The following is a 25,983-nucleotide window of genomic DNA, read 5'->3' as shown; positions in this document are numbered from 1 at the left end:
TGTGTACATACACACACATATATATTTATATATGTATAAATATATCTCTGTGTGTGTGTGTGTGAGTATATATATATATATATATATATATATATATATATATATATATATATGCACACACACACACACACACACAGGTATATTTATGTAGATAAAAATTTCTTATGATATAGTTCATATAGTAAGTAATATTACAATTGCTTAAATTGTTCATATTGTTAAAGAATTGTTTGTGTGCCTCTTAGCAAGTTTAGATAGATAGTTTAATACAGCCACTTTTTTCCGTGTGTGCCTGTGTGCATTTGCTGTTTCCATGGCTGATGGTCAGGGTTTCAAAATATGCACAGAGTGGGTGCAAACTCTGATCCCAGGACTCATACTGTCTCTGTGTCTACTGTTTAGGGGCCACTTATTTTGGATACTTCATGCCAAGTCTGTGCATTATTCAGTGCCAGAGTCTTGCAAACAAGATGGGAGAAGCTATATAAACGTTCCTCCACAGTCAGGGACTGCCAACCATTCTTCTTCCTCAAAACCACTTCTCTTCAGAAACAGGATAAGAAGTTCAGAGAGAAGACAGATAAGGATAAGGACTATAGCCCAGACAAGTCGAAACAGAAATATAAAGATAAGAATGCAGGGACTCTGAGAAGTCCCATAAGAGGTCACCAGATCCATCTTTGTCTTGAGAATCTGATCCAAAAGTATGTAGACTATCGGAGCTGAGTATCTCTTGGCACTGAATGTCTCCTACTCTGTCCCCTTTTTCAATGGAATCAGTCAGTTCCAGACTACAGTCTCCAATTTTATAGGAAAAGAGATCCTCAACTGCCATTGGCATTGTCCCAGTCCTCAAGAAGTCTAACAGAACAGGATGTCAACAGAAATTGAGAAATTTTCTCAAAATGCAAATACAGCTCAGGATTCTATTGGTACCATCCTCTGAGAACATACAAAATGCTGGTCCCTCTACCCCTCCTCTAACTTTTTTTGAACTGGTTCACCCATAGGTGCCAGTAGCTTTGTGCCCTATCTGTCCTAGCGCATCTTTACCAGACCCGGTAGTTTGGCTGGCTTTGACTCCAACTGGTTCGCTATCTCTTTCAGGTCTGACCTGTTTGGTTCTGGAGGAGTCACAGAGCTGAAATTTCGGCATTGAGGCTTGGAATGGATTTGACCCCAAAACCTTTGAGCCATCTCTTCCCCCTTGGTACTTCAATGCTAGACAGCTCGGCACTAAGATCGGCCCTAGGTTCGAGACCCATCTGTTCTGAGTTATCTCTTGTCCAACGATTGCAGGGAGTCTATGGAGCTGATGGCTCCCTTAGCTTTTGAGGCTTTCCAGCAGGTCCTTGCATTGCTGAGGGAAAAGATGCTTTTTTCAAGATCAGCCCTGTAAACTAGGACTGGAATCAGCTTGTTTCTCATCAGGGACAGTTGATTCCAAAGACTTCCCAGGCAACCTGCTATAAAAGCTCCCAGCCTGATTCGGGATTCTCTGATCTTCTACTCAGATGGTTCATAGAAAACAGACTTGCAAACAGAAGCACTTAGACTGTTCACCACCAGAGTCTGTTACCAAAGACACCAACTTAGAGGAAGGTGAAGACTTTCGAAGATCCCCCTCTGAAGATGTGACCTTTGGCAAAATTTGGAATTGATGAAACACAGAGGTGGGTGATCCACAATTAGTCCTCCTCCCAACAAGTCAGTATTCCTGAAAGCCTTTGTGTCCATCTCAACTTCCTCCTGGGTGGAACCACCTGTGGATTCCACTCATTGATTCGATGGCTCATCAGGCATGGAAGGACCCTGACATGGTGGAACCTATCCCCCAAAAGCCAGATAGGATTCTCTCCACCCCTACTGATAGGAAACATGGGAGCAAAGGGTCTTCCGGTAGATGCAATGGTTGTAGTGGCAGTCACAAAGAAGGAACTGTCTGAAGAGAGTTCGGCAGCCCATCCCCCTAATAGGGTGTCTAGGGCAATGGATGTATACATACTTCAGAGACCTTTGCTCTCACCGCACTGAATTATATGGCTTATATCACCAGATTTCAGACAGACTTGATGAAGAAAATATCCAAGTCGCTCTCGGATGTTCTTCCAGCGGATGTCCAAAAAACAATGGACTCCCAACTTTCCATCCTCAATCTTTCTCCAGTGTAGCCATGCATCTGCTCTTAATTGGAGCTGATTAGGCAGCAGGCACCGGCATCTTCATTTGCCACCATGCCTGGATGCACCTTTGTGGAAAGCTTCAGGACATCCTGCATCAATGCTCCTTTTAATGGGTCCACTCTGTTTGGACCTAAAGTAAAAAAGATGCTCACCAGGAGTCAGCAAGATGGTAAGACTCTCTCTCTGCAAGAGGCATCTTCTTCTCCATGCCCTAGAGATCCTACTCTAGCAATCAGTGAGCTGGGAAGAGGATGTAGTTTAGGAAGTCACAGAATCCTTACCAGAAGGATCCTGGTGATAGACCTGCTTGTGGGAGAATTCCATGCCTGTTGAGCCATCAAATCAATGAGTGGAATCTGTGGGTGGTGCCACTTGAAAATAGACATCACCCTATAGGCGGAGCAGAAAACTAGGGCTTTCATGGGCCATTCTCCTAAAAGCCCTTCCAGCATCCCTGAAGGGCTGCCCGGCTTCTGCACTTCCCTGCTTAGTTTAACAGAAGCATATTGGTGTCTAGCGGGAATGGAAACCAAACCACAAAAGAAGATAAGAAGTCTTTACACTTTGTTGTTTTTTGGGAAAATCACAGATTCATGGGTTCCTAACATTCCACCCGGCCAACCGGAACTCGCAGCAGCAGAAGTTTCCAACCAGCTAGCAAAAAGAGAGTCATCCAGACTCCCCAAAGATCAGATAGAATCTGGAGTCTATTTGTGGTTCTTTTTAGTACCCAAGAAAACAGGGGACCTCAGACCCATTCTGTACCCGAGTTATTTGAATCAGTATTTCAAGCAGACAAAATTCTGGAAGGTCATGCTCCAGTCCATTTCGTCTCTGCTGAGGAAAGATGATTGGATGTGCTCAGTAGATCTCAAGGATAGATACTAGGAGGTGAAGATAGAGAAGTGTTAAAGAAAGATTCTCTGTTTCTGTAAGGGAGCCAGTCATCATTTCAGTGCCCTGCCCTTCGAGCTCAGCACAGCCCACTGAGTGTTCACCAGAATTATGGCAGTGGCAGCAGCACATCTGCACCTACTAGGCATCCAGGTTTTCCCATATCTTGTCAATTGACTTCATATTGCTACAACCGACAATCTATTATCACAACACCAGGACCTTTTGCTCCAAGTGATGCAGGGTTTAGGCATCACCGTTAACACTTCCAAAAGCTAGCTAACACCATCAACACAGAATTTATCAGATGCCATCTGAACACCATCTTACAGACTGCTCGTCTTCCAATGTCCGGGGTTCTCTCTCTCTCTCCATCTCAAGTTCATCACCTTTGCCCACCAGCAAGACTGATATTTTGTCTATTGGGTCATATGGAATCCACAATCCTCATGGTCCTGTTCTCCAGTGGACTATAATTGTACAATTTTCTCAAAAGGTCTATCCACTCCACACCAAAATAAGACTGACTCAGATTTGCAGGCAACACACTTATTGATGGATAATGTCTCCTTTGGTGCTAGATGGACAGCCATTCTGTACAGATCCTCCAGTAGCTGTAGTGATAGCGGATGCTTCCTTTCTAGAGTGAGGGAGGACATTTCAAAGGGAAGACAGTCCAGGACACATGATCACATAGAGTTCGCTCTTCATGTCAGTGCTCTGGAGATGAGTGGTCCTCCTTGCATTGCAGGCCTTTCAGGACAATCTCCCCAGAGGTGTGAGTCAGGCCTGGACAAACAATATGTTGATAGTCTGGTACTTTAACAAAGACAGGAACCCGCTCCTACCCCTTATACCATGAAGTCATGAGATTATGACAATGTCTTCATATCGCTTTGTAACAACAACACATATCCCGGGGTCATCCAATGTTCTGGTGGACAACCTGAGCAGATCTATCCTAATGCTTCACAAATGAACCCTCAATCCAACAGTAACAAACTTGATCTTCAGTTGTTGGGGCCAACCTTGCTGTGATCTCTTTTGAATCCCATCTAAACCACAACTCCAGCAGTTATTTTCCCCTGATCCCTTCACAGGGACAGTCAGTGAGGGATGCTCTGGTCCCTGGGTCTCCTTTATGCTTTTCCCCCATCACCGTGATGAACAGGTTTATAAAGAAAGCAAGAATGTGCAAAACCAACCTGATCCTCATTGCCCCCCCCCAGACCAAAAGCCATGAAATCAACCACTCGGTTCCTCCAATTCTAACATTAGCCAGAGATGCCGGGCTTTCCTCATCATTTGTTTAGATTTTATCAGTCTCTCAAAAACATGCCACTACCAAAATGTACAGCAACAAATTCTATTTGGGCATCATACAAAGATCTAGATTCCCTTTCAGTTCCTGTTTCCTCCATTCTACAGTTTTTATCAGAACTTTTTCACAACAGGTCTTGTTATTCAACTAGGAAAGTTCAGTTGGCAGCCATTTCTAATATTCATATAGGCTACAACAACTCTTCTGTAGCCTCTGAAAATTTCTAAAGCTTTCCTAAAGGAAATGTTCTATACCTCTCAACTGTACAAATTTTTGTTTCATATTTTTGGTCTGTTCCTCAAATTTTGTGATTTTTCTAGATTTTTTGCAGCAAATCAGTTGGGACTGAATGCATGGTACCACAGAAACGTATACTCTAGCAACTTTCAAAGTTTATAAGAGCAATTTTTTTGTTAAATGCGTCCCTAACTTTGTCCCCCATTATGTTTGGCATTCTCCAGATTTTTTGTGCTAAGAAGTTGAGAATTAGCAACCCCCAGTCAGAAATCCAGCTTCTCCTTGAGCTTTTATTGTCACCTTACAAGCACTGACTCGGCTAACATTTGAAACAGCAGAGTTAGTGGATTTAAAATGCCTGCCTTAGAAAACAATTTTCAAGGTGGCTGTAACGTCAGCTAAGCACATATCAGGGATACAAGCACTGTCCTGCAAACCTCCATATTTTTTTTGTATGTTTTTTCCCTTCCCATAACAAAGGAGTTTAACTGAGAACTAATGCGTATAACAATATCACGGCTTTTTCATTACAGTTAGAAATTAACCAGAATATCGCTTACTTCACTAAGGAAAAGTTACTTGCATGTGCTTTGGCATGCTATTTTATCAGTGGGGCAAACTCGATCTGAAGTAGTAATGTGGAGACCAGGAAATTTCCACATTGCGAAAGACAGTTTTTCACATCCCGAAGACAAAGATTCAGTTATTTCCTTATAAACAAACGTTAAAGTTATAACGGTCCAGCGTTGGCTGTTAACAACCAGCTACATTTCTATTTTTCCGAGAATTTTACTTCCAAACTATGGACGAAACAAATAAAATAAAAAACATAGGGAAAGAGGCCCCGAATTAAAGACATTTTTGAAACACTTTTGACACCATTCGCAAGAAAGTTGACTGGAAACCTGTCTGAATTAATATACATGTAACGGTAATAATTACAAGTATTTACTGATAATTATCAGGGTCTACTGATAGCAATACACTACTTTTTTTCCTGCAAAAACTGTAATCCTAGGAAGGCAGTAATAATCTGGAGTCAAAAGTAGGGACAGTTGTTAAGCAATATTAACAAAAAAAACTTACGAATATTAAAATTACACGCGTAGTATTTTACTCAACGAGCACTATCCAGCGGAAGAACACCAGTAGCACATCACCACTTTGCTTGCTTAGTAACGGCTTCCCGCGCAAAAGCATACTTTAACGACTAGCCCCAGCAGTTAGTAATTTTATTTTTCTTGTAAGTTAAAGTGATTTAAACCAGTTCGCGTTCTGACTGCTGCTGACGGAATTTACTTTTTTGTTGTTGCTTTAAGTAAAATTAAATCATGTATACGTTCTGGTATTTTCTCTTACGTTTTACAGGATTTTAATATATATCGGTTGCGTTGAATTTTGAATTAATTGAGCTTTCTTTTAAATTTGGTTTATATGTAGTTTTACGTTATAATGCCTGCTTCAGTATAGAATAACTTCAACAAACATAAACGTATTATTCTGATTAAATTTTTTTCTTTAAAATGAGATTTGTAAATAACTGTGTTTGATATTGTGCTACATTTTTTTTAATTTAAAATGTCTCCGAAAAATAAGCATGTAGTCACATTTAGGTAAAATGGAAGACCCTTGTACAGAGAAAGAAGTGGGGCATCAGAGAAATCCCGAAAAGTCAGGAAGCGGAGGAAAACTTAAGGTGATGGTCGATGAGAATATTAATTCTTGTACATCAGAGACTGCGCCAGACTTGGCCCATATGTTAGTGGACCTAATGATATCCTCTGCCAAAATGGCAGAAACTTGTGGGACTACCTTTCAGCAATCTGAGGTAAGGTTCTTTATTGATATCGAAGCTTACATTTATCTCTAGGGTTGCCACCTTTTCAAATGCCCAAAGTGGGACAATTGTGGTACAAACTTCAGATTTTGCGGGCCAAAACATACCCACGCCAGTACAAGGGACAGAACTTCACTGTTTTGCCTAAATAAAAGCGTATTCTTGTAGCATTTTAGTTGTTTATTCTGTTTTTTTTATAACCTTTAGATGTTTCAGGTACAGAATAACTGTTTTATGCAACTATTACATAAAATAGAAAATTATTTTGCCCTAATATCTCAAGACATTTGCGATTTTTACAATTTTTTTTGCAGGACACAAATGCCCAAAGAGGGACTGTCCCTCGTAAAGTGGGACAGGTGGTAACCCTATTTATCTCCAAAACACTAAAAATTAAATCCCATGATGGTATGCGCAAGGGCGTATATGGACTAGACTTGATTACTGGTGCTACTATGTTAACAGAGCCCCCTTCAGTTTTCTTTGCCATTTAGGCAGTGTAACAAAATGAAAAATGATAGAACACATTTTGCTGTTAATCCTGCGCCTCTACTTTTGCTTATAGTGGGTAGCAGTATGGCATATAACTCCTAATCAGACGCACTTTTTCCCAGTACTAAACCTAATGTTGACCAGCAGTAACTTGGATCTGAAAAGCAGCAACATGGTTAAAAATATATACATGGATCTATATATACACACACGGACACATACATACATGTATAATTTCTGTCATGCATACACACATACGGGTAAAATCTCCCTCTTTGTACTATATATTATGTACATATGCTTATATTATATACACACACACTCACTCAAGCACACACTCCTGTTATAATTTTTAGAGGGGGACTAACAGTTCCTTACATAGGGGGTCATTAAGGTGGGCACTACCCCCCTTTACAAAGTATGCAAACATCAGAAGTGACTTTTCTTGTTATGATTAATAACTCCAGAAGATGTATATTCAAGCAGATTACTACAGCAGTTCTGTAAAGTTGATTTTGTGACTTAGTGTTGTCATAGGAACTTAACAGAGATAATGGTGATTGTGTATACTTACCAGTGTGTAGTCATAACAGGATATCAGTCAGTGATGTGTGACTACTTTACAGAGAATTACAGGTGGAACAGGGAGGGGAACAGTAATTGGATCACATAGTAACATCAGGTTTATCATAATTCTAATGGTATTGACTAGACTGAGGTTTTCCAGAAGAACACAACAAAAATTGTGCATGCTCTGCAGCAGAAGCCATATAGAGACTGTAGTAACTTGAGTCCTCCTGAAGATAAAAAAACAGACAAGACAATGTGATATTATAATTTTTTTTAAAGTAGCACACCTGTATTAGTAGAATACAAGAGATGTTTGCGAAAAAGAAGCTACAAATTAAAATTACAAGAAAGATGTCTCATTGGAGACAAAAGGTAGTAGCCCCCCCCCCAGTAGGAGTGACGGGTGCTCAGAATATCCTATCAGAAGATGTTGTACAAGCAGAGTGACAGAATTCAAGAATTTATGGGTAAAACAATTCTGGAATTGTGTGACTGAATGGGATGAAAGAAATACATTTGCTGATTAAGTATGACCTCCAACTGGTAATATCAGCAAGAAGTAAGCAGACTAGGTTAGTGAGGCTTAACAGTTGTCACAATCAGTGTTTCCCTGAACTGTTTATGAACTAATTTTCTAGTTCTTGATTAAATTGGTTTTACTCCATCCCATGCCCTTGTAACATGCCCTTGTAATGCTTTATTGGAGGGAAGTATGAGTGGCAAATTCCCCATCAGAGATGTTACTTACAGTGCTGTCTACACATTCACTTTCACTTTTCCATAGTGTTTACTGTCAGTGATAGTTTGACTCTCAACCAACCCCCCCCCCCTTCTTTTTCTGTCCATGCATACTCTACACAAAATATAATGGAAATAATATGTTGCTTTTAATAATATAAGCTTTTCAAAGTGCAGTAAGTAGAAGCATTCAGTTTTTCCTTAAAATGACCAAACTATGCCCCCTCATATTCTTCTTCCCATTGAACATTTTTCCTAACCTGCACAGACACCATTTTTCCCTTGACAGAGGGTCTAGCAAAATCCTGCCATCAACCTTGCGATTGTGACAGATGACCTCTTTGTCTCCAGAAAGTGGTCCTCATTGACTGTCTGTGTGAAATCACTATCCCTCTATCATGGTTGAGTGTTGTGAGGAGGGTATCGTATACAAGGCCATGATGGTGGAGATTTTGGTATTTGGAGGAGAAGGGAAACCCTAATTGAGGCAGATTGTACATGTGATAGTTCTTCATCATGGCCAAGACCCCCACTACGAATGAAAAGATAACATTTGTTTACCGGGAAAGTCCGACTTGGAACGAAGCCAATTTTCAGTGGAGGCCCGGGAAGAAACTCTCCAGACTCATGTTTTTGTAACGTGGGAGGAAACTGGAGCACACGGAGGAAACCCACACGAATGCAGGGAGTACATGTAGACTCCGCACAAAAGGCTCCCCAGCCGAGACTCGAGCTAGAGAACCTCTTGCTGTGAGGTGACAACTCTACCACTGTGCCATCCAAAATGCTATGCTGTATGTACACATACACATGTATATACATATACATACGTCGATGCACCACAATGTTGAGTTTTGAAAAGAGTGAGGCCACAACATTGACCAATAAGTCAATCAAGCGGCAGGTATATTGAAACCTGAAAGATTGACAGCTTCTGTCAGCATGCAACATAATATTGATGTAGCACAAAACTGAGGAAATGCTCATACTTACGTTTTCACAGGGGGGCAAGCCGTCCTGCACCCTTCCATACCCCCTGCTAATTTTATTAACTAATGCCGAGATTGCAAAATCCCTAGGGGAAAGGGCATATTTCCCCACCCCTATGATTGTCGATTGCAAACACTTGTCTGCTTACTTTTGTGCAGTGGCAATACTGCATCACATGGTGCCAGAAGATGTAGATCTTTCAGATTTCAGTATATTTACTGCTCTATAATATGAGCAGTTGAGATTGTGGTCTCACTGTTTTAATAGTCATTGTTCTCAAAGGGACCTATATATAGATGAATCTTCTTTCAATTAACGAAAGTACAATCCACCGAACGGCACAACCATGAGCTCACTAAACCAAAAGCTCACTTGCATGGAAACTAACAACGCAGAAATATACATCAAATATACATCACTGAAACCCAGTTCCATGGGCGACATTGTACAAAACAGTAAAACAAACCACAACAAATACACCACACTACATTATGCAGGGGTCAAGCCCCCTGCACCCCACACCCCCACTACTGATATATACCAACTCCAATCCCACTACACTGAGAAAATGGGAAAATTCCCTTAGCCCCACTATACCGCGATCTCCAAAAACTTTCTAAATATACACATAACCTGCACAACTGAGGTCTCGCCTCCTCATTATTATTTACCTCTAAAATATATTTCACCCAGGACTCCGGGAACAAGTCTGCACACACCTGGCATAGTAGATACCAGTACATTGCTACAGCTAGAACCACTTCCTTCTTCTAAAGCAGTATCTCCTATTTACGGCATTAAAATGCATTTTGTTAATCTGGGCTTCTGCAATTTAGGTTTCCGTGCAAGTCAGCTTTTGGTATAGTCAGCTTGTCTTTTTAGCATTTGGTGGCTCATACTTTCGTTAATTGAAAGTAGATCCATATGGGTCTATATCACTTCGACGAAATGGCAGAAGTTTGAACACCATATGTTCGAACTTCTAACCTCGAAGTGCAAAACCATCGAAGGCTAAGAACAGCGATTTGTTTCCCAGGGAAAAAAATTGCTGTTCCAAGAAACACACACACAACATAAGCACACCAAAAAAACAGCAATCCATACACATACACTTAAAATCTTACACTAAACTGTACATACACTACTATCTATCCACTTACCTTAACCCTAACCCTAAGGCTCCATCACTATCGCGCACTTACCTATCCCGCCCTAACGTCTGTCACTATCGCACACCCACCTCACCCGCGCCCTAACCCTAACTCACCTAACCTGCGCCCTAACCCTAACGTCTGCACAATCACCTGAACCCGACCCGTAACTTTCCACCACAGCGCTGAAAATAGCGAGGCCACAGAAACTGCCCACCAAATTCTTTCCCTGGGAAAGAATTCGGTATTCTGCGGCTTTGCGATAATCAGTTTTCGAACTTCACAGTTCGAACAGCTGAAGTTTCGACTAACTGATAGGAACTCCATATATATATATATATATATATATATATATATATATGTGTGTGTGTATGTGTGTATATATATATATATATATATATATATATATATATATATATATAAAATGTATTTGTTTTTATTTAACATTTGTTTACCAGGAAAGTCTGACTTGGAAACGAAGCCAATTTTCAGTGGAGGCTTGGGGAGAAATGCTCCAAAAGCATGATGTCTTTGAAACGTGGGAGGAAACGAGCACTCAGAGGAAACCCACACGAGTGCAGGGAGGACATGCAGACTCCGCACAGAAGGCACTCCGGCTGACAATCGAACCAGAGAACCTCTTGCTGTGAGGCAACAATGCTACCACTGCACCACTGTGCCATCCCATATAGTTTGTGGACATTTGGTAGAATTACCAGCTACATTGACATGTGTTTCATGGACACCATTTGGTTGATGCAAAGTGGTGATCGACAGGTGTGCGAGATCAGCAATCCCTGTGTAGTGGAATATTCCCTTTCTGAAAGGGATTGTATAATGTCAGAGTTAGTATATATAATTAGCAGGGAATGTGAGGAGGTGCGGGGGGCTTGCTCCCATGCACAAACTCTTGTATTTGGTTTATTCCGCTCCAGGATCATCCTTGGAGCTTATACACAGTGTGTTGGTATTTGTTTTGTCAATGTTTTAGCATTGATATTATGGGTGACCAACTACTCTACACTCATATGTAATGTAAATATATGTGTGAAACATATGTTTTTTTTTTTTTATTAGAACCTAATTGCTAGCTAGTTTTGGGGAATGAGCCAGAGTACCTGGCGATAACCCACATAGACATTGGAGTAACATGTACACTCCATACAGACTGTGACTTGAAACCAGGACTGGACCCTGAAGCATTCTGTGAAGAGATTTTTCAGTCATCTGCTATGCTACTTGTACTGTCTCATTTCCCTTTCACCATCTTTTAGGAGGTGAGGGATTGGTGTGGGTGGTGGTGTGGAATTGTAGTATGTTGGGAAGTTGGGCTGATTTTGCTGCACTGTCTTTCTCCATTGCCAACACATGCAGTGATTCATGTCAGGAGACATGAATGCTATTATATACACACTTCTGACATGGACATCTGTTAAGCATGTGCTTACTGTTAATGTTGGGGCATTTGCTAACCTTTTAGTTTCTAGGTGACATTGTTCAGTAGATAAGTCTCCTATTTCCCATCCCTACCCTTGTCCCCTGACATGCTATATCACCGGTCCATTAGTAAAACTTGGGTCTCGGGCAGTGTGGGCAGACAGCTTATCCAAATGCTGTCTGGACTGCTTTCTTTATTTTCATACTTGCACTTGTCATAGACCTTATGGCATAGTAAAAATGGAATGAAGCAATAATATGCATTGTAGTATTTGCAGCTGCTAGCATTGTGTTATAAAGGACTTCTTATTTTAATTCTGAAGAAATAAGGCATTGCTTAAGTCACTTAACTGTGGTTAACAAATAGTTGCTAGTGCAGGAGTCTGATTTATTACAGTAGAATCTGCAGTATCTGAAACTTGTCAGCAATTTTGAAGTCAAAGTAGATTACATAAATGATGAAGCTCTGTGCCTTATCATGTTGTTGTGTCTTTCGGCTTTTCCCGGTTAGGGGTCGCCACAGCGGAACTCCGGTCCGCTAATGATTGGCAGTAGATTTTTACGTGCCGAGTTGCTGGCCTTGATGCACAACTTTCAACGAAGGTACGCCCATTCACGCATGTCTCCACACAGAAGACGCTTTAGCTGAGAATCAAACAGGACAACGTCTTACTGTGAGGCGACAATGCTACCGCAGCACCACCACCACAGTAGTCATGCCTTTACTTAATTCTTAACCATTGTAGTTTCTGGTTTTATCTAAAACAAGAATGCAGTATGAGCAGCCTTTTTGCATTCAGAGACATCACCAGAACCAGTCTGGCATCAGACATTTACACACAGTGGGAATCCTTAACCTTGGTTAACCAGCTTTGCTGCTGTTGTCCTACAAGGTTTTTAACCAGACAGCATAAATGAACCAGAAAAAATTGCAAAAATAATAGTACTAATGTACTGTCTTTTGGCTTCTTCTGTTAGGGGTCACCACAGCGGATCTCTGGTCTGTAGATTGAATGGTAGTGGAGTTTTTACGGTGTTGAGTTGCCAGCCCAGCTCCCAACCTTCACAGAAGGCACAACTGTGTTCTGTGTTATCACAGAGTGTTTTCAAACTGCAGCTATTTATTTTTATTTTTTTATTTATAAATCTTTTTTTTTTAACACCTTTATTGAATTATCACTTGTGACACAGGCACATTTACATTTATATAACTGTATTCAAACTGTATTAGCAAGTTAAAATTAACAAACATTATGATCTGATGTCAATCTTCACTCAGTCCTTGGCTTTGGGCTCGGTTCCGAGTCTCTTAACCGACTCTGCCGTTTACTTCAGTTCACACCTTCCAAACTCTCGAGCTAGGCTCTACCCATAATACTCCTCTCTAAATTACATCAGATCTCATTTGCCGCTTCGTGTGTCAGATGTACAACTTCTCTCGAGCTTTGGCAGTACCTGTACCATATAGTTAAGAAAAGCATGTTTAATGCTTTGGCAAAACATGTTGTGAATTCTGATGCCACCCATTGTTTTAGTTTTATGGTTATAGGTATGCATTTTGAAAGTAAAAGGGGAAGTGATGTTTGGCTTAAAACAGAAGAGCTTGAAGCTCAATAGATTATTAAATTGAGAGCTAATCCTGGACATGGACTAAATGATTGTATTCCCTTGAAACCTACTTTGAAATCTAGACCATTACATAAGAAATAATAGGTCTAGATTTATGTTTTGATTGTTTTTAATCATTTTTAACTAAGTTTCATATTTTACACAAAGTATATTCACAGTTAATTTCTTATGCTATGTTTCTTTAAGTTTTCAAAATTTTTGTCATGTGATTTTAAATTTGTATTTAAATGTATGTGATTTGTATGTCTCTTGATCACACCTGATGAAGCCTATGGTGAAAGCGCTTGTGTGTTTTATGGATTTTTCTGTTGCTCATTAAACTTTTTTACTACTTGGAACCTGGAGCCCTGCCTACGCTGGTTTTGTATTTGCATTCCACTTGGTGTGAGCGCAGGCACCTGGATATCTGTGGTGGTTATGTTAACAACTGTTTAGGTGTTACAAGGAAGTTGCTCTATTTGTCACTGTTTCTCTGCCAGAACTCTTACTGAGCAGAGAAACAAACTGATTTTGAAAGGCATGCTGAAAGGGGACTTTGAGAAGGGTATTTCTGTGTCCAGGACCAAAGCCAATTCATCTTCCTCTTATTCCTTGTCTACCAAACAGAAAAAACAATCTCACTTGGTTCCAAGCAGTCCTCTGTACCAAAACAGCTTTCAGTGCTGACAGCTCCCTTGGCACTGAAGGGTAAGAAAGACTCTGCACTACTGCATCCTCGGACACGATGACTGCTGCCTTGGCACTGGAAATTTTGTCGCTACCAGAGCAGACTAATTTGATCTCGAGTCCAAGATCTAGGTACTCGCCCTCGGATGATCCATTTAAGGACCGACCTTTTGTTGAACCAAGACTACCTCGGTCTTCTTCTGCATCGTCTGTTTAATCCACTAAGAGCCTCTCGGAATCGGACATCCACGAGGCTGGTGGATCAGCTCTTGACTGTGAGGGGATTACCTTCTTTGGTTCCCAGCCAAGTCTGCACCGGGACTGATCCTGTTTTGACACTGTCTCATCTTCCTCCTCCAATTCCAGTCGAGTAATTGGAGCCCCCTGGCACCAACCTACCCGGCTTTGATGGTCTCTGTACCAGTAAGAGCCTCTTCTTCGGAACCAAGAACTGCCTTGAGCTCTTCCAGGTTTTCGGAACCAGAGGTCTCCCAGGGTCAGGACTTTATTGCTGGCTCTGGGCTCTGCGGGGGGGGGGGGGGCAGAGATCGGCTTCTTTAATTTCGGAGGCTTCCATGCTCCTCTGTGCTTTGGCTTTCATTGGCTCAACCCAGTATTCAGCTTTCGGGGGTTGCCTCTTCAGTGCAGCATGGGGTCATGGTTCCAAAGGAGTCTGTTTTGGTTCCGGGCTCCCATCCCTCTATGGGGGGCCCTGCCTTCTAAATCATGGAGAAGGCCTTGTTCATTGTGGATTCCCAGTCCTTGCTATCCCTGTTGGGCCAAACATTTCCTTCCCCTAGACCAGAGCTTCCATCTGTCTCATCCCTAGGACAGAGGGCACAGAAGTGCCAGGACAGATCCCACATAGTGGTTTCCTCTTCAGATACTTCCCTATAACATCCCCCCGAGGAAGTACCTGCAAAGAGAGAGTGCAAGAGGAAGCACGGAGGAGGTTCCTGAGGATACCAATTTTGATGAGGGGTAAGATTCCCCCCAGTCACCCCCTGATGATGTTTCCTTTGGGGACATCCTGGAAATCCTGAAGCAGAGGGGGTGGCTGGACATCCCTCCAACCTTTCTCAGAGAAATCTGTATACCTGGAGGCTTTTCATGCCCAACCCTCTACCTCTTGGATCGCTCCACCTGCGGATGACCTTGTTAAATTGATTGCCCAGCGGGCGTGGAAAATCCCTGACTCCATCAAACTGATCCCCAAGAGGCCTGACTGGATCCTGTCTTCTCCCAATGAAGAACAGCTCTGAGCTAAAGGTATTCCTGTAAACACCATGATAGCGGCAGCCACAAACAAAAAACTTACCTGGGAAAGTCCTACTATCCATCCTCCCAACAAGGAATCCAGTACTATGGATAGAGTCGGGAAGCATGTTTAAGCTTCATCGACCTTCGCTCTCAGGTCTTTGAATTACATGGCGCACTTCACTAGGTTACAGAGAGATCTGATTAAAGAACTGTTAAATACTCTCACAGGAGCAGTAGCTGAAGGAGTACGAGACAAGGTTATCTTTCAGCTCACCACCCTTGAATCAGTTTCCAACTTGTCCATGAGGTTAATAGCCCATGCAGCCGAAGGGATGACAGGAGCAGTGGGTTTAAGTGTTGCCATTAGGAGACGTACCTGAATGTGCTTGTGTGACTTTGCGGAGCCATTTAAATCTTCGTTATCAATCCTCCGTTTGACGGATCATCCCCGTTTGACGGATCATCCCTGTTTGGACCCAAAGTGAAAGACACTTTCCAGATGTGAGAAAGATGGGAAGACTCTTTCTTCCTTAGGTTTATGGTTCTCCACTCCTCAACGGCCCTACTCTAGGAACCAGAGAAGTGTGAAGCTATGGTTCAAAAACTCCCAAGGGCCTTTCCAAGACTCACATGGCAAAGACTTTCCCCAGGGCAGAGGGAGAAGTACTAATGGAAGACGCCATCCTAGAGGCAGAGGTGGCCCACAGAACCAGGGGTCCAGAGATACATTCTCTGAAACCTCCTACCAGCACTCCTGAACATAGGCCCGATTGCCATGCTGTGGAGCCAGTCAGGGGACGATTATCCCTGCATCAACCCGCCTGGCAACAGATAACATCAGACAAATGGGTGCAAGGAATCATTTCCAGAGGTTACAATATCTCACTTTATTCAAACCCAAAAAAGCCTCCCAGGTGTTCCACCCAGTCACAGGGAAGCAGCACTCTTAGAAATTCAAAAACTGCTTGAAAAAAGAGTCACCAGACCAAACAAGATCCGGGTTTTACTCAAGATTCTTTATAGTGCTCAAAAAAAGGGGAACTGGAGACCAATTTTGGATCTCAGCCAGTTAAACAAGGCAGTTCAGCAAACCAAATTCCAGATGGTCTCGGTACAGTCATTACTTCCATTCCTGGAAAAAGACAATTGGATGTGCTCCATAGATCTTCAGGATGCGTATTACCACATAAAAATGGACAAGCGCTTCAGGAGATGCTTGCGCTTCTGGCTAGGAGCCAGTCATTTCCAGTTCAGAGCACTGCCGTTTGGCCTCACCACAGCCCCCAGGGTGTTTACCAAATGCATGGCAGTGGTAGCAGCTCATCTCAGACTGCAGGGATTTCAAGTCTTTCCATACCTCAACTGGCTCCTTACTGCTACCACAAGGCATCAACTAGAATGGGCAAGAGACTACATTTTGCATCTTTATACTTCTCTAGGCATTTCAATAAATTACGAAAAGTAAAATCTTCAACCATCACAGTAGCTAGAATTAATCGGAGACACACTCCCAGTAGAAAGACTCCAAAGAATCAGCTCACAAATCAACCGATTATCCGGAACAGAAATGTCCCAGCCAGATTAGTCCTACAAGCACTAGGCTTGTTGGCAGCCGCAATCACTCTAGTTCCTTTAGCCAGATATCACACGCAAATCCTCCAATGGCTTCTGGCTTCTCAATGGTCTCTGATAGATCGACCATTGTCACACAATATCTTGATCACCAATCGCTGCAAACAAGAACTGTCATGGTGGCCCCACTTGGAGATTCTCTTTGCCGTCCTTTCATCCTTCCAATGCCCTAAGCCATAGTGACCACGGATGCTTTCCAGATTGGGGGGCATTGTCTGGGAAGGACAGTCCAGGCACTTGATCCCCTCTGGAGGCCAATTTGCACATCAGTGTTCTAGTGCTAAGGGTGGTGCTCTTAGCTTTGCAAGCATTCCAAGATGCCCTTCCCCTAGGAACAGTAGCAATACAAACAGATAACAATGTTGGTGGCCTGGTACATCAACAAACAAGGGGGAACCAGCTCTTACCCACTTTGTTGAGAAGCCCTCAGAGTTTGGCAATGGATGATTTCTTCCAACCGCTTTCTCACAACAACGCATATTCTGAGGAGCTCTAAAGTGATAGTGGACAAGCTGCGCAGAACTATTTTGATGCCTCACGAGTGGTCTCTCAATGGTGTGGTGACGGAAAAGGTCTTCCATCACTTAGGCCATCCTTGCTGCGATCTGTTTGCATCTCCTCTCAAGAAGAAGTGCAGCAGTTACTTTGCCCTGATTCCCCCCTTTGGGGGGAGTCACTGAGGGACACTCTTCTCCACGATTGGCCCCCTGGTCTCCTATATGCCACTCCTCCATCTCCCCTAATATCTCGATTTGTAAAGAAAGCCAAGAGGTCAAAGAACATAATAATTCTCCTTGCCAAATTCTGACCCCGACAAGTTTAGTTTCCCTTCCTTTGGCCTCATCTGCTTCGGAAACCTTGGATTCTGGACACAGCTCCAGATCTATTGTCTCATCCAGAGGGAATGGTTCATCCGAATCTCCAACATCTCAAGCTCACTGAGTGGCTTTTTCAGTTCCCATGATTTCCAGGCATTCTTCCCTTTCCTCTCCCATCCATAATATCATTGTGGCCCATCATAAACATTCTACTAGGAAATTGTACCAGAGTAAATGTGAAAAATTTGCTAGATGGGCTCTCAGTATTGCTTTAGACCCTTATACAGTCCCTTTGCATAAAGTATTGGGATTTTTAGCTGACCTTTATCAAACTGGCTGTTCAACCTCTACAATTAAAGTCCATCTAGCTGCAATATCAAATTTCCATACTGATTTTGATGGTTTATCCCTTATGTGGACGGCGCAGTGGTGCAGCGGTAGTGTTGTCACCTCACAGCAAGATGTTCTCTGGCTCGATTCTCAGCTGGGGTGTCTTCTTTGTGGAGTCTGCATGTCCTCCCTGCGTTTGTGTGGGTTTACTCCGCGTGCTCTGGTTTCCACCCACATTAGAAAGACATGCGTCTGGAGCATTTCTCCACAAGCCTACTCTGAAAATTGGCTTTGTTCCAAGTCGGACTTTCCCGGTTAACAAATTTTAAATAAATAAATGTTAAAAATGTCACATAAACTTTGTAAAGCCTTTTTGAAGGGAATTCTGATGTTAAGGCCTCCATTTAAAGGGTCCATTGCTCCTTGGGCTCTAACCCCAATTCTACAGTCCCTTCCTCTTTCCCCTTTTGAACCATCAGCTACATGTGACTTAAAAGTTTCTGACTTGGAAATCTTTATTCCTAGTGGCTATAACTTCTGCCAGTAGAGTATCTGAAATTCAAGGCTTGTCCTGCAAACCCCCTTACATAATATTTCACAAAGACAGTGTAGATTAGAGTGTATGTCCTGTTTCTTTAAGAAGCATATCAAGGACTGAATGTGCACATATAAATACTGTGCACGTGCTATTCCCAGTGCCATTTTGAAAGTGCAGCCAAAGAGTGAGCATGTATGATTGCAGTAGTTACTTTTGTATACAAGTTACTTAAGTTAGTCAGTAAACTTCTACCATTATGTGTTTGTGTATAATAAAGCTGCTTGAACAGAACCCACAAAGACTCTTTTATTGTGTCCAAAGTAGGAGAGCGACATGTTGTCAGAACCGGGATTCCAGAGAATGATATTCAGAGCCATGAGATGCAGAGATGACAGTGAAGGTAAACTAATAGAAAAAACACGAAAAAGAGCCAGAAAAGATTTAAAGGTAATGAGAATTTGCACAAACTGCTTATTTTATAAAAAAGATAAAATGGAGCATTACAAGGGTACAAACCGCATTATTAAACAAGCGGGAGGCACAAAAGGTTTATTTACTAAGCAAAATGTTTGCAATTAAGATATTTGTTGAAGCGATTATCAGAAAAGCAAAACGAGTATGCTTAAAGCAAAATGGGCATATTTAGAATAAAACAAGCGCAAGAAAAGTACATTGGGCATGAAAAGAGATTAAAAGAACAAAACGAATATAGTAAGGGCAAAAAGGGTACATTAAGCATAAATAAAGCAAGGCGATTGCATGTGTTTTGGCATAACTATGACTTTATATTGTATCAAGGGTATAACTAGAGTTTTTCAAAGCATCTCAGAGTGTGTAAAAGTGCTTACAGTGTGTATGCTTATTCATCATTCTCTTTCGGCTTTTTTTCGTAGGGAGGTCGCCACAGCGGACACCAACCCAACCCATGCCTCTCCTCTCACACCACCCCATAAACTTTATCTTGCCTTCTCTATTCTCTTACCTGGCAGCTCCCATCGTTAGCATCTTTTTCCCAATATACCGACCTTCCCTTTCACTCTTACGGATACCGTCTGTCACAAAATCCTCCTGACACTCTTCTCCACACATTCACCATTAATGAACTGTGTTGATCCCAAGTACTAAACTCGTCCACCTTACTTAACAACCTACTCCCTGCATCACCACTTATTACTGTCCATGTATTCCGAAGAGTTTATCTGTGTGCAAAGTGTAAGTATTTTGTGAAGTACAAAGTGTAGCCATTTCGAAAAGTTTCTTGTGCTGGGTGTGTCTAATCATAAAGTGCTGCTATTACAGTGTGTTTCTTGCACTGTAAAGAATTGCGTAGCAAGGTACCACCATTTTGGGGAGATTTCAGTGTGCTGTCTACAATTTATTCGCAAAGTGCAGTTACTTCAAAATGTTACTGACTCTGAGTTTCTCTTGTCCAGTTCATTCACATCATGCAGTTATTTGAAACTTGACGAAAAGCGCTTAAATAAACTTGGATTTTGTTGGTGGTCTGTTCTGCATGCTTCTTTCATCTATGTGCTGCTTTTTATTTGAAATGTTTCTTAAACTGATGAGGTGATTTCTTGCAGTACAGTAATTTCAGGACTGTTACAGTGCCCGTGAGACTTATTTCACAAAATCCAGTTATACAGAGGTTTGTTGTGCTATTGGGCAAAGTTACAAATGTGTATGTGTTCTTGTTTATTTGCAAAACCCTTCACTGGTATGTGTTAATATGGCAGACAGATTTCAAAAGCCCTTACCACTTGTATTTGATTAGAATATTGCAGAGAATTGGAGAATATTTGAGCAAGAGTACAATATTTTTATAAAAGCAGCTTATTGAGATAAAGATGCACACACCAGGGCATTCATTTTGCTAAACCTAGCTGGGTCAGAGGCCATTGAAAGAGAGCATTCATTTGTGTATGCACCAGCAGTATGTGAAGGAGAAGGTGAAAATCGTCATATTGTTGTACAGGCTGAATCAAGGGAAGACTCTTGAGTGTCTGAAGCGCATATTCTGAGAAATGTGTAACCCCCAGACAAATATAACATTAGAGAGGCATTTGTTTTACATGAGAGATCAGAAACCAGGGGGAAACTTTTGCAGCTTATATAACTTACAGAAACAAAGCCAAAATGTGTTGGTTTGGTGACTTAAAAGATGAGTTAATAAAAGACAGGCTTGTGTGTGGTATTAATAGTGTGAGAAAGATTTTGCTTCGTGATAGTGATTTAATGTTAAGTAAAGCCATTGAGATTTGTCAAATCCATGAAGTTACGGAAAAACACACGAGTATGCTTGCAGGTGACAAGAGCATGGTTTCAGTAGGCTCCATAGCAAGTGTAGATAGCATGCAACACATGGCAAACAGAAGTAGGCCTAAGTACATGCCAGCCGCAACCCCTGCTGGTTCACCAGGGAAACCACATAGTTGTCCAGCAAGTTCTAAGACCAGTTCAGTTAAAGGAGCATGCTCAGTACAGTACAAATGTGAATTAGCAAAACCCAAGTCCAGCTTTATTGTTAACTGTCACAATTGTGGTAGCAATCATGAGTCTAAAAGAGGGAAATGCTTAGGATTTTGTCAGAAATGTCACAAGTGTAAAAAATGGAACCATTTTCAAACGTATTGCAAATCAAGCAAACCCCACCCAGTTATAAAGAAGGATCACACAAAAAAGCAGATTGATCAAGGAAAGTTGGTAGCAGTTCACTTTTTATGTAGATGGTGTATCAGTGATTGGTGAAAGAGTTGATGCAGTAACTTTATTGGCAAAGAGCGAAGTGTTTGTACAGTCCAGACCAATGGTAAATCCACAGAGCTTAAAGTAGACACTGGTTCAAAGTGTAATGTTATATCAGCAGACACATTTCTTAAAGTGAGAACTAATGAACAACTCAATGTGGCCAGTAATGCGAAACTTGCTTATGGAGGTGAAGAAATTCAAACTGAAGGCTCAGTGATGCTTTCATGTTATTTGGCTAAGAACTGTTACAACTTGTTATTCTATGTAGTCCGAAAACCAGTACAGTCATTATTAGGTCTCAAAGACAGTTTGGGAATGAATCTGCTTTCTTTTACCAAAGAAGTTTGTTACATAAGTGCATATCCTAGTTCCAGTTTTTCTGAAGCCATTTTTTCAGAGTATGCTGATGTTTTCGATGACAAGTTGGGCTAGCTTCCAGTTGTGTATTCCATGCCGTTAGACCTTACTCCAGTAGTCAGACCAGCAAGAAGAGTTCTGATAGCTGTGCAGGATAAAGTTAATGCTCAGTTGGATAAAATGTTACAGCAAGGTGTAATTTGTCCAGTTACATAACCAACTGAATCTGTGTCATTTCTGGTAGCAGCTCACAAAAAAAAAAAAGACTCAGATGAAATCAGTATAGGTATTGACCCAAGAAATCTGAACAAAGCATTGAAGAGACCACATCATCCAATGTGTACAGTCGAAGAGGTCGCAGCTCTAATATTGAATGCCACTGTTTTTTCAGTCTTTGATGCAAAAAGTTCATTTTGGCAAGTGATGCTTGATCGCAAATCCTCATTACTAACCACTTTTGGTACCCCATTTGGCAGATACAGATTCCTAAGGATGCCATTTGGAATAAATTCTGCAAGTGAAGTCCTCCAGTGTGCAGTGAATCAAATTTTTTCGGGTTATCCTTGTGCCATAACAGTAGATGATTTATTGGTTGGAGGCAATGGTGAAGCAGACCATGACCGAAACCTAAAGAGAGTCCTAGACAGAGCATGTGAAGTAAACTTGAAGCTCAGTCCTCTGAAGTGCAAATTCAGACTACCAGAGGTTACATATGTAGGTCATTTATTTACCAGTACTGGCTTGAGACCAGACCCAACCCGACCAACAAGCAGCTATTCTTCAGCAGCAGATAATATTCAAGCTCTACAGTGTTTCCTAGGCATGGTCAACTATTTAGGCAAGTTTATACTAGACTTAAGTGAGTTGGCAGCCCCTTTAAGAGTGCTGACTCGCAAAAATGTTATATGGTCATGGTTAGAACAGCACCAGGAGGCATTTGAAGACCTTAAGCAGAAAATTGCCACCCCACTTACATTAAGATATTATGATGTAAATAAGCCAGTCATTCTTTCCTGTGCTTCAAATTTTGGTCCTGGCGCAGTTATTCTTCGAGGGCAGACCAGTAGCTTGTGCATCTGGAACACTTACCCAAATTGAAATGTAATATGCTCAAATTGAGAATGAACGTATGGCAATAGTATTTGCATGTTCATAGTTTCATGATTATATGTATGGTCGAGCTATTCAGATTGAAACTGACCACCAACCTCTAGTTATTATTTTAAGAAGCCTATGCATTCAGCTTCAGTGAGATTACAAAGAATGATGCTTAAATTGCAAAAGTACAACTTCAAAATATAATGGAACAGCTTGACGTTGAGAATTTTGATTCACGTGATGGCAGTGCCTAATTTCTCTACCACTAGACTTGATGAGCTGAGAGATCATACAAAGACTGATCCAATTTTGCAAAAGCTCAGTCACTATATTAATGTTGGATGGCCATCAAAGCAATCTACTGCACCACCTGAAGTGCAGACCTATTTTCCTTATAGAGATGATATGTGGATGGAAGGTGGCATTATTTTCAAAGATCCTAAAATTGTTGTTCCGACTTCCTTAGAACAAGAATATATTTTGATTTTGCATCGTGGTCACCCAGGTTCTGCATCCACTAAGAGAAGAGCAGGAGAACTAGTATTTTGGCCTTCATTACTGAAAGACATTGATAAAGTACTTTTTTCTTGTTCAGTATGCAATAGTACTAGATCACATTTGCAAAGAGAACTACTTCAACTAAGTCAAGTTCCTGAACTGTCTTGGTCAACAGTAGCCACTGATGTCTTCGAGTGAGACAATCAGCACTACTTAGTATTGGTAGACTTATTCAAATTGGTTTGAGATTGACTTACTACCTAATCTGACATCCACTACTGTTATTACTAAGTTGAAACGTCATTTCTGAGTCCATGGTAGTCTTCACAAAGTTGTTTCTGACAATGGTACTCAATTTCCTAGTCAGTTATTTCAGAAATTTGCAAGAGAATGGGACTTTGTACATGTTACTAGCAGTCCTGAATATCTACTGTAAAATGGTCTAACTGAACTTGCAGTGCAAAATGTAAAGCAATTACTTGAAAGGTCAGTGTGTGACAATACCGATGTCTTTTTGAATTTACTTAATCGCAGAAACATACCCCATGACAATATACTTGGCTCACCTGCGCAGAGACTTCTATCCAGACACACCAGAATGACACGACATATTAGTTCCAGTTTAGTGCGGCCTAAAGCTAAGAACAACAGAACCATCAAGGCTCAATTATTCAAGAAGCGTTCTATCCAGAAGTCCAGTTATGATAAATTGAGCGGATTTCTTCATCCATTGAGGGAAGGAGAGACAGTGAGGATGCAAATGGTGAAAGGTTTTGACTGGATTGGTCAAGTTACAGGTATATGTACTGAGCCGAGATCCTGCCTTGTAGAATCTGAGGGTGTGGAGTACAGGAGAAGTCACAGACATCTTCCTGTACCAGAATATTCATCACAGCATTGTTCCTGTGATACAGACTCTAGATCTCAGAGCTAACCAAATGTTGTTCCCATCCCACTGTGTGTTTCAGCCTCTGCTTCCATTCCTGAGGATGTTCCAAATACTCCCAAGGTTGAACATTCTGTAGAGACAGCTCAAGTTGCTAAACCTAATTCCCAGTTTTATGTCACACTATATGGTCAAATTTCCAGGCCCAATGTGAAATGTACAGCAACATGGATATAACTGTGTATGTGTACCTAGTCTTGTATAGTTGCATGACAAAGAACTACTTGTATTATCTGCATGCCAAATAGATTCATAATGCTGCGCACTATTTCTCAAAGAAGGGAGGATGTAGATCAGTGTGTGTGTGCTGTATCTTTAAGAAGCATATCAAGGACTGAATGTGCACATACAAATACCAGGCATGTGCTATTCCCAGCGCCATTTTGAGAGTGCAGTCAGAGAGTGAGTATGTATGATTGCAGTAGTTTGTATATAAGTTATTTAAGTTAGTCAGTAAACTTCTATTGTGATGTGCTTGTATATAATAAAGCTGCTTGAACAGAACTCACAAAGACTCTTCTATTGTGTCCAAAGTAGGAGAGCGACAGACAGGGTCTCCCTCAGTACTAATCCATCCTTCTTGCCAAAGGTAGTCTCAGAAACCAATATCAATCAAGCGCTACAATTCCCTGTCTTTTTTTCCTAACTTCTCCAATTCAGGGGATATTGTTTACATTTAGTAGACGTTCACAGACAACTATGTTTTTATCTTCACAGAACAAAGGATTTCAGAAAATCTGACCAATTATTTGTTGTCTTTTCCTCTCTCTCCATGGGTAACCCAGTTACCAAGATTACCTTAGCTAAATGACTCAGAGATTGTATCACATTTGTCTGTCATTCAAAAGGACTTCAGCTTTCACGCCCAGTGAAAGCCCACTCAACCAGAACTGTGGCAACTTCTGCAATTTTTCATGCCAGAGCTTCTTTAGATAACATTTGTGCAGCAGCCACATGGTCTTCTCCTCATACCTTTATCACTCATTACAAATTGGAGCAGGTCTCTAGGGGATGAGCATAATTTGGTTCGATGGTGCTTAGGAATATTCTTCTGTGAGATCTCCCAAGATTCAGGTAGCTGGGGGCTCTGTCCCACAGTCAAGGATTGAGTGAAGATTGGCAATATCAGATAAAGAAGTTATGTGTTGCCATAACATTCCATCTATGTTGTCAATCTTCATTAATCCTTGACACCCTCTCCCTCCTTCCCCCAGCCTGAGACTATTAGTGGATTGAATTGTCCCAGGACTGGCTTCATAATAGGGACACATATCTGGTCTCTTCCTTTAGTGTTGTTTGCCACTAATTTAGGCAAATTCGATATGAGGTAATTTAGAGAGGAGCATTATGGGTAGAGCCTAGCTCGAGAGTTTGGAAAGCAGGAGCTGAAGTAAACAGTCGAGTCATTTCCGAGCCCACAGTCAAGGATTAGTAAAGATCGACAACACAGATGAAATGTTATGGGAAGACATAACTTCTTTTTTCATATATATTGCTATATGTCATATAACTTAAGCAACATTGCAGAAGTTATTCAATTCCTGACCCTTTTTTAAACCAGAAACATTTTTATTAAAATATCACTTACTTCATGAGCAATCATATATTTATAT

General features: G+C 41.3%; 1 protein-coding gene across 3 annotated transcripts in view; it reads left to right on the top strand.

The window, feature by feature from the left end:
* Positions 1-5,775: 5,775 nt before the first annotated feature.
* Positions 5,776-25,983, top strand: part of LOC122813803 — a 1,224,970-nt gene continuing 1,204,762 nt past the window's right edge. The window contains exons 1-2 of one of the 3 annotated variants that reach the window (XM_044086326.1): positions 5,776-5,857; positions 6,249-6,463. In XM_044086326.1, coding sequence (XP_043942261.1) covers positions 6,254-6,463 — 210 coding nt within the window. In that variant the 5' untranslated portion in view covers positions 5,776-5,857; positions 6,249-6,253. Of the gene's footprint in view, positions 5,879-5,898; positions 6,464-25,983 lie in introns of those variants that run through there. The other 2 variants (XM_044086324.1, XM_044086325.1) reach the window with 2 other exon arrangements.

The sequence above is a fragment of the Protopterus annectens genome, chromosome 10.part0 (genome assembly GCF_019279795.1).
Source record: "Protopterus annectens isolate FY-2018-M chromosome 10.part0, PAN1.0, whole genome shotgun sequence".
Classification (NCBI taxonomy): Eukaryota; Metazoa; Chordata; order Ceratodontiformes; family Protopteridae; genus Protopterus; species Protopterus annectens.
The sequence above is the reverse complement of the archived record's forward strand: the minus strand, read 5'-3'. Positions and strand labels throughout refer to the sequence as shown.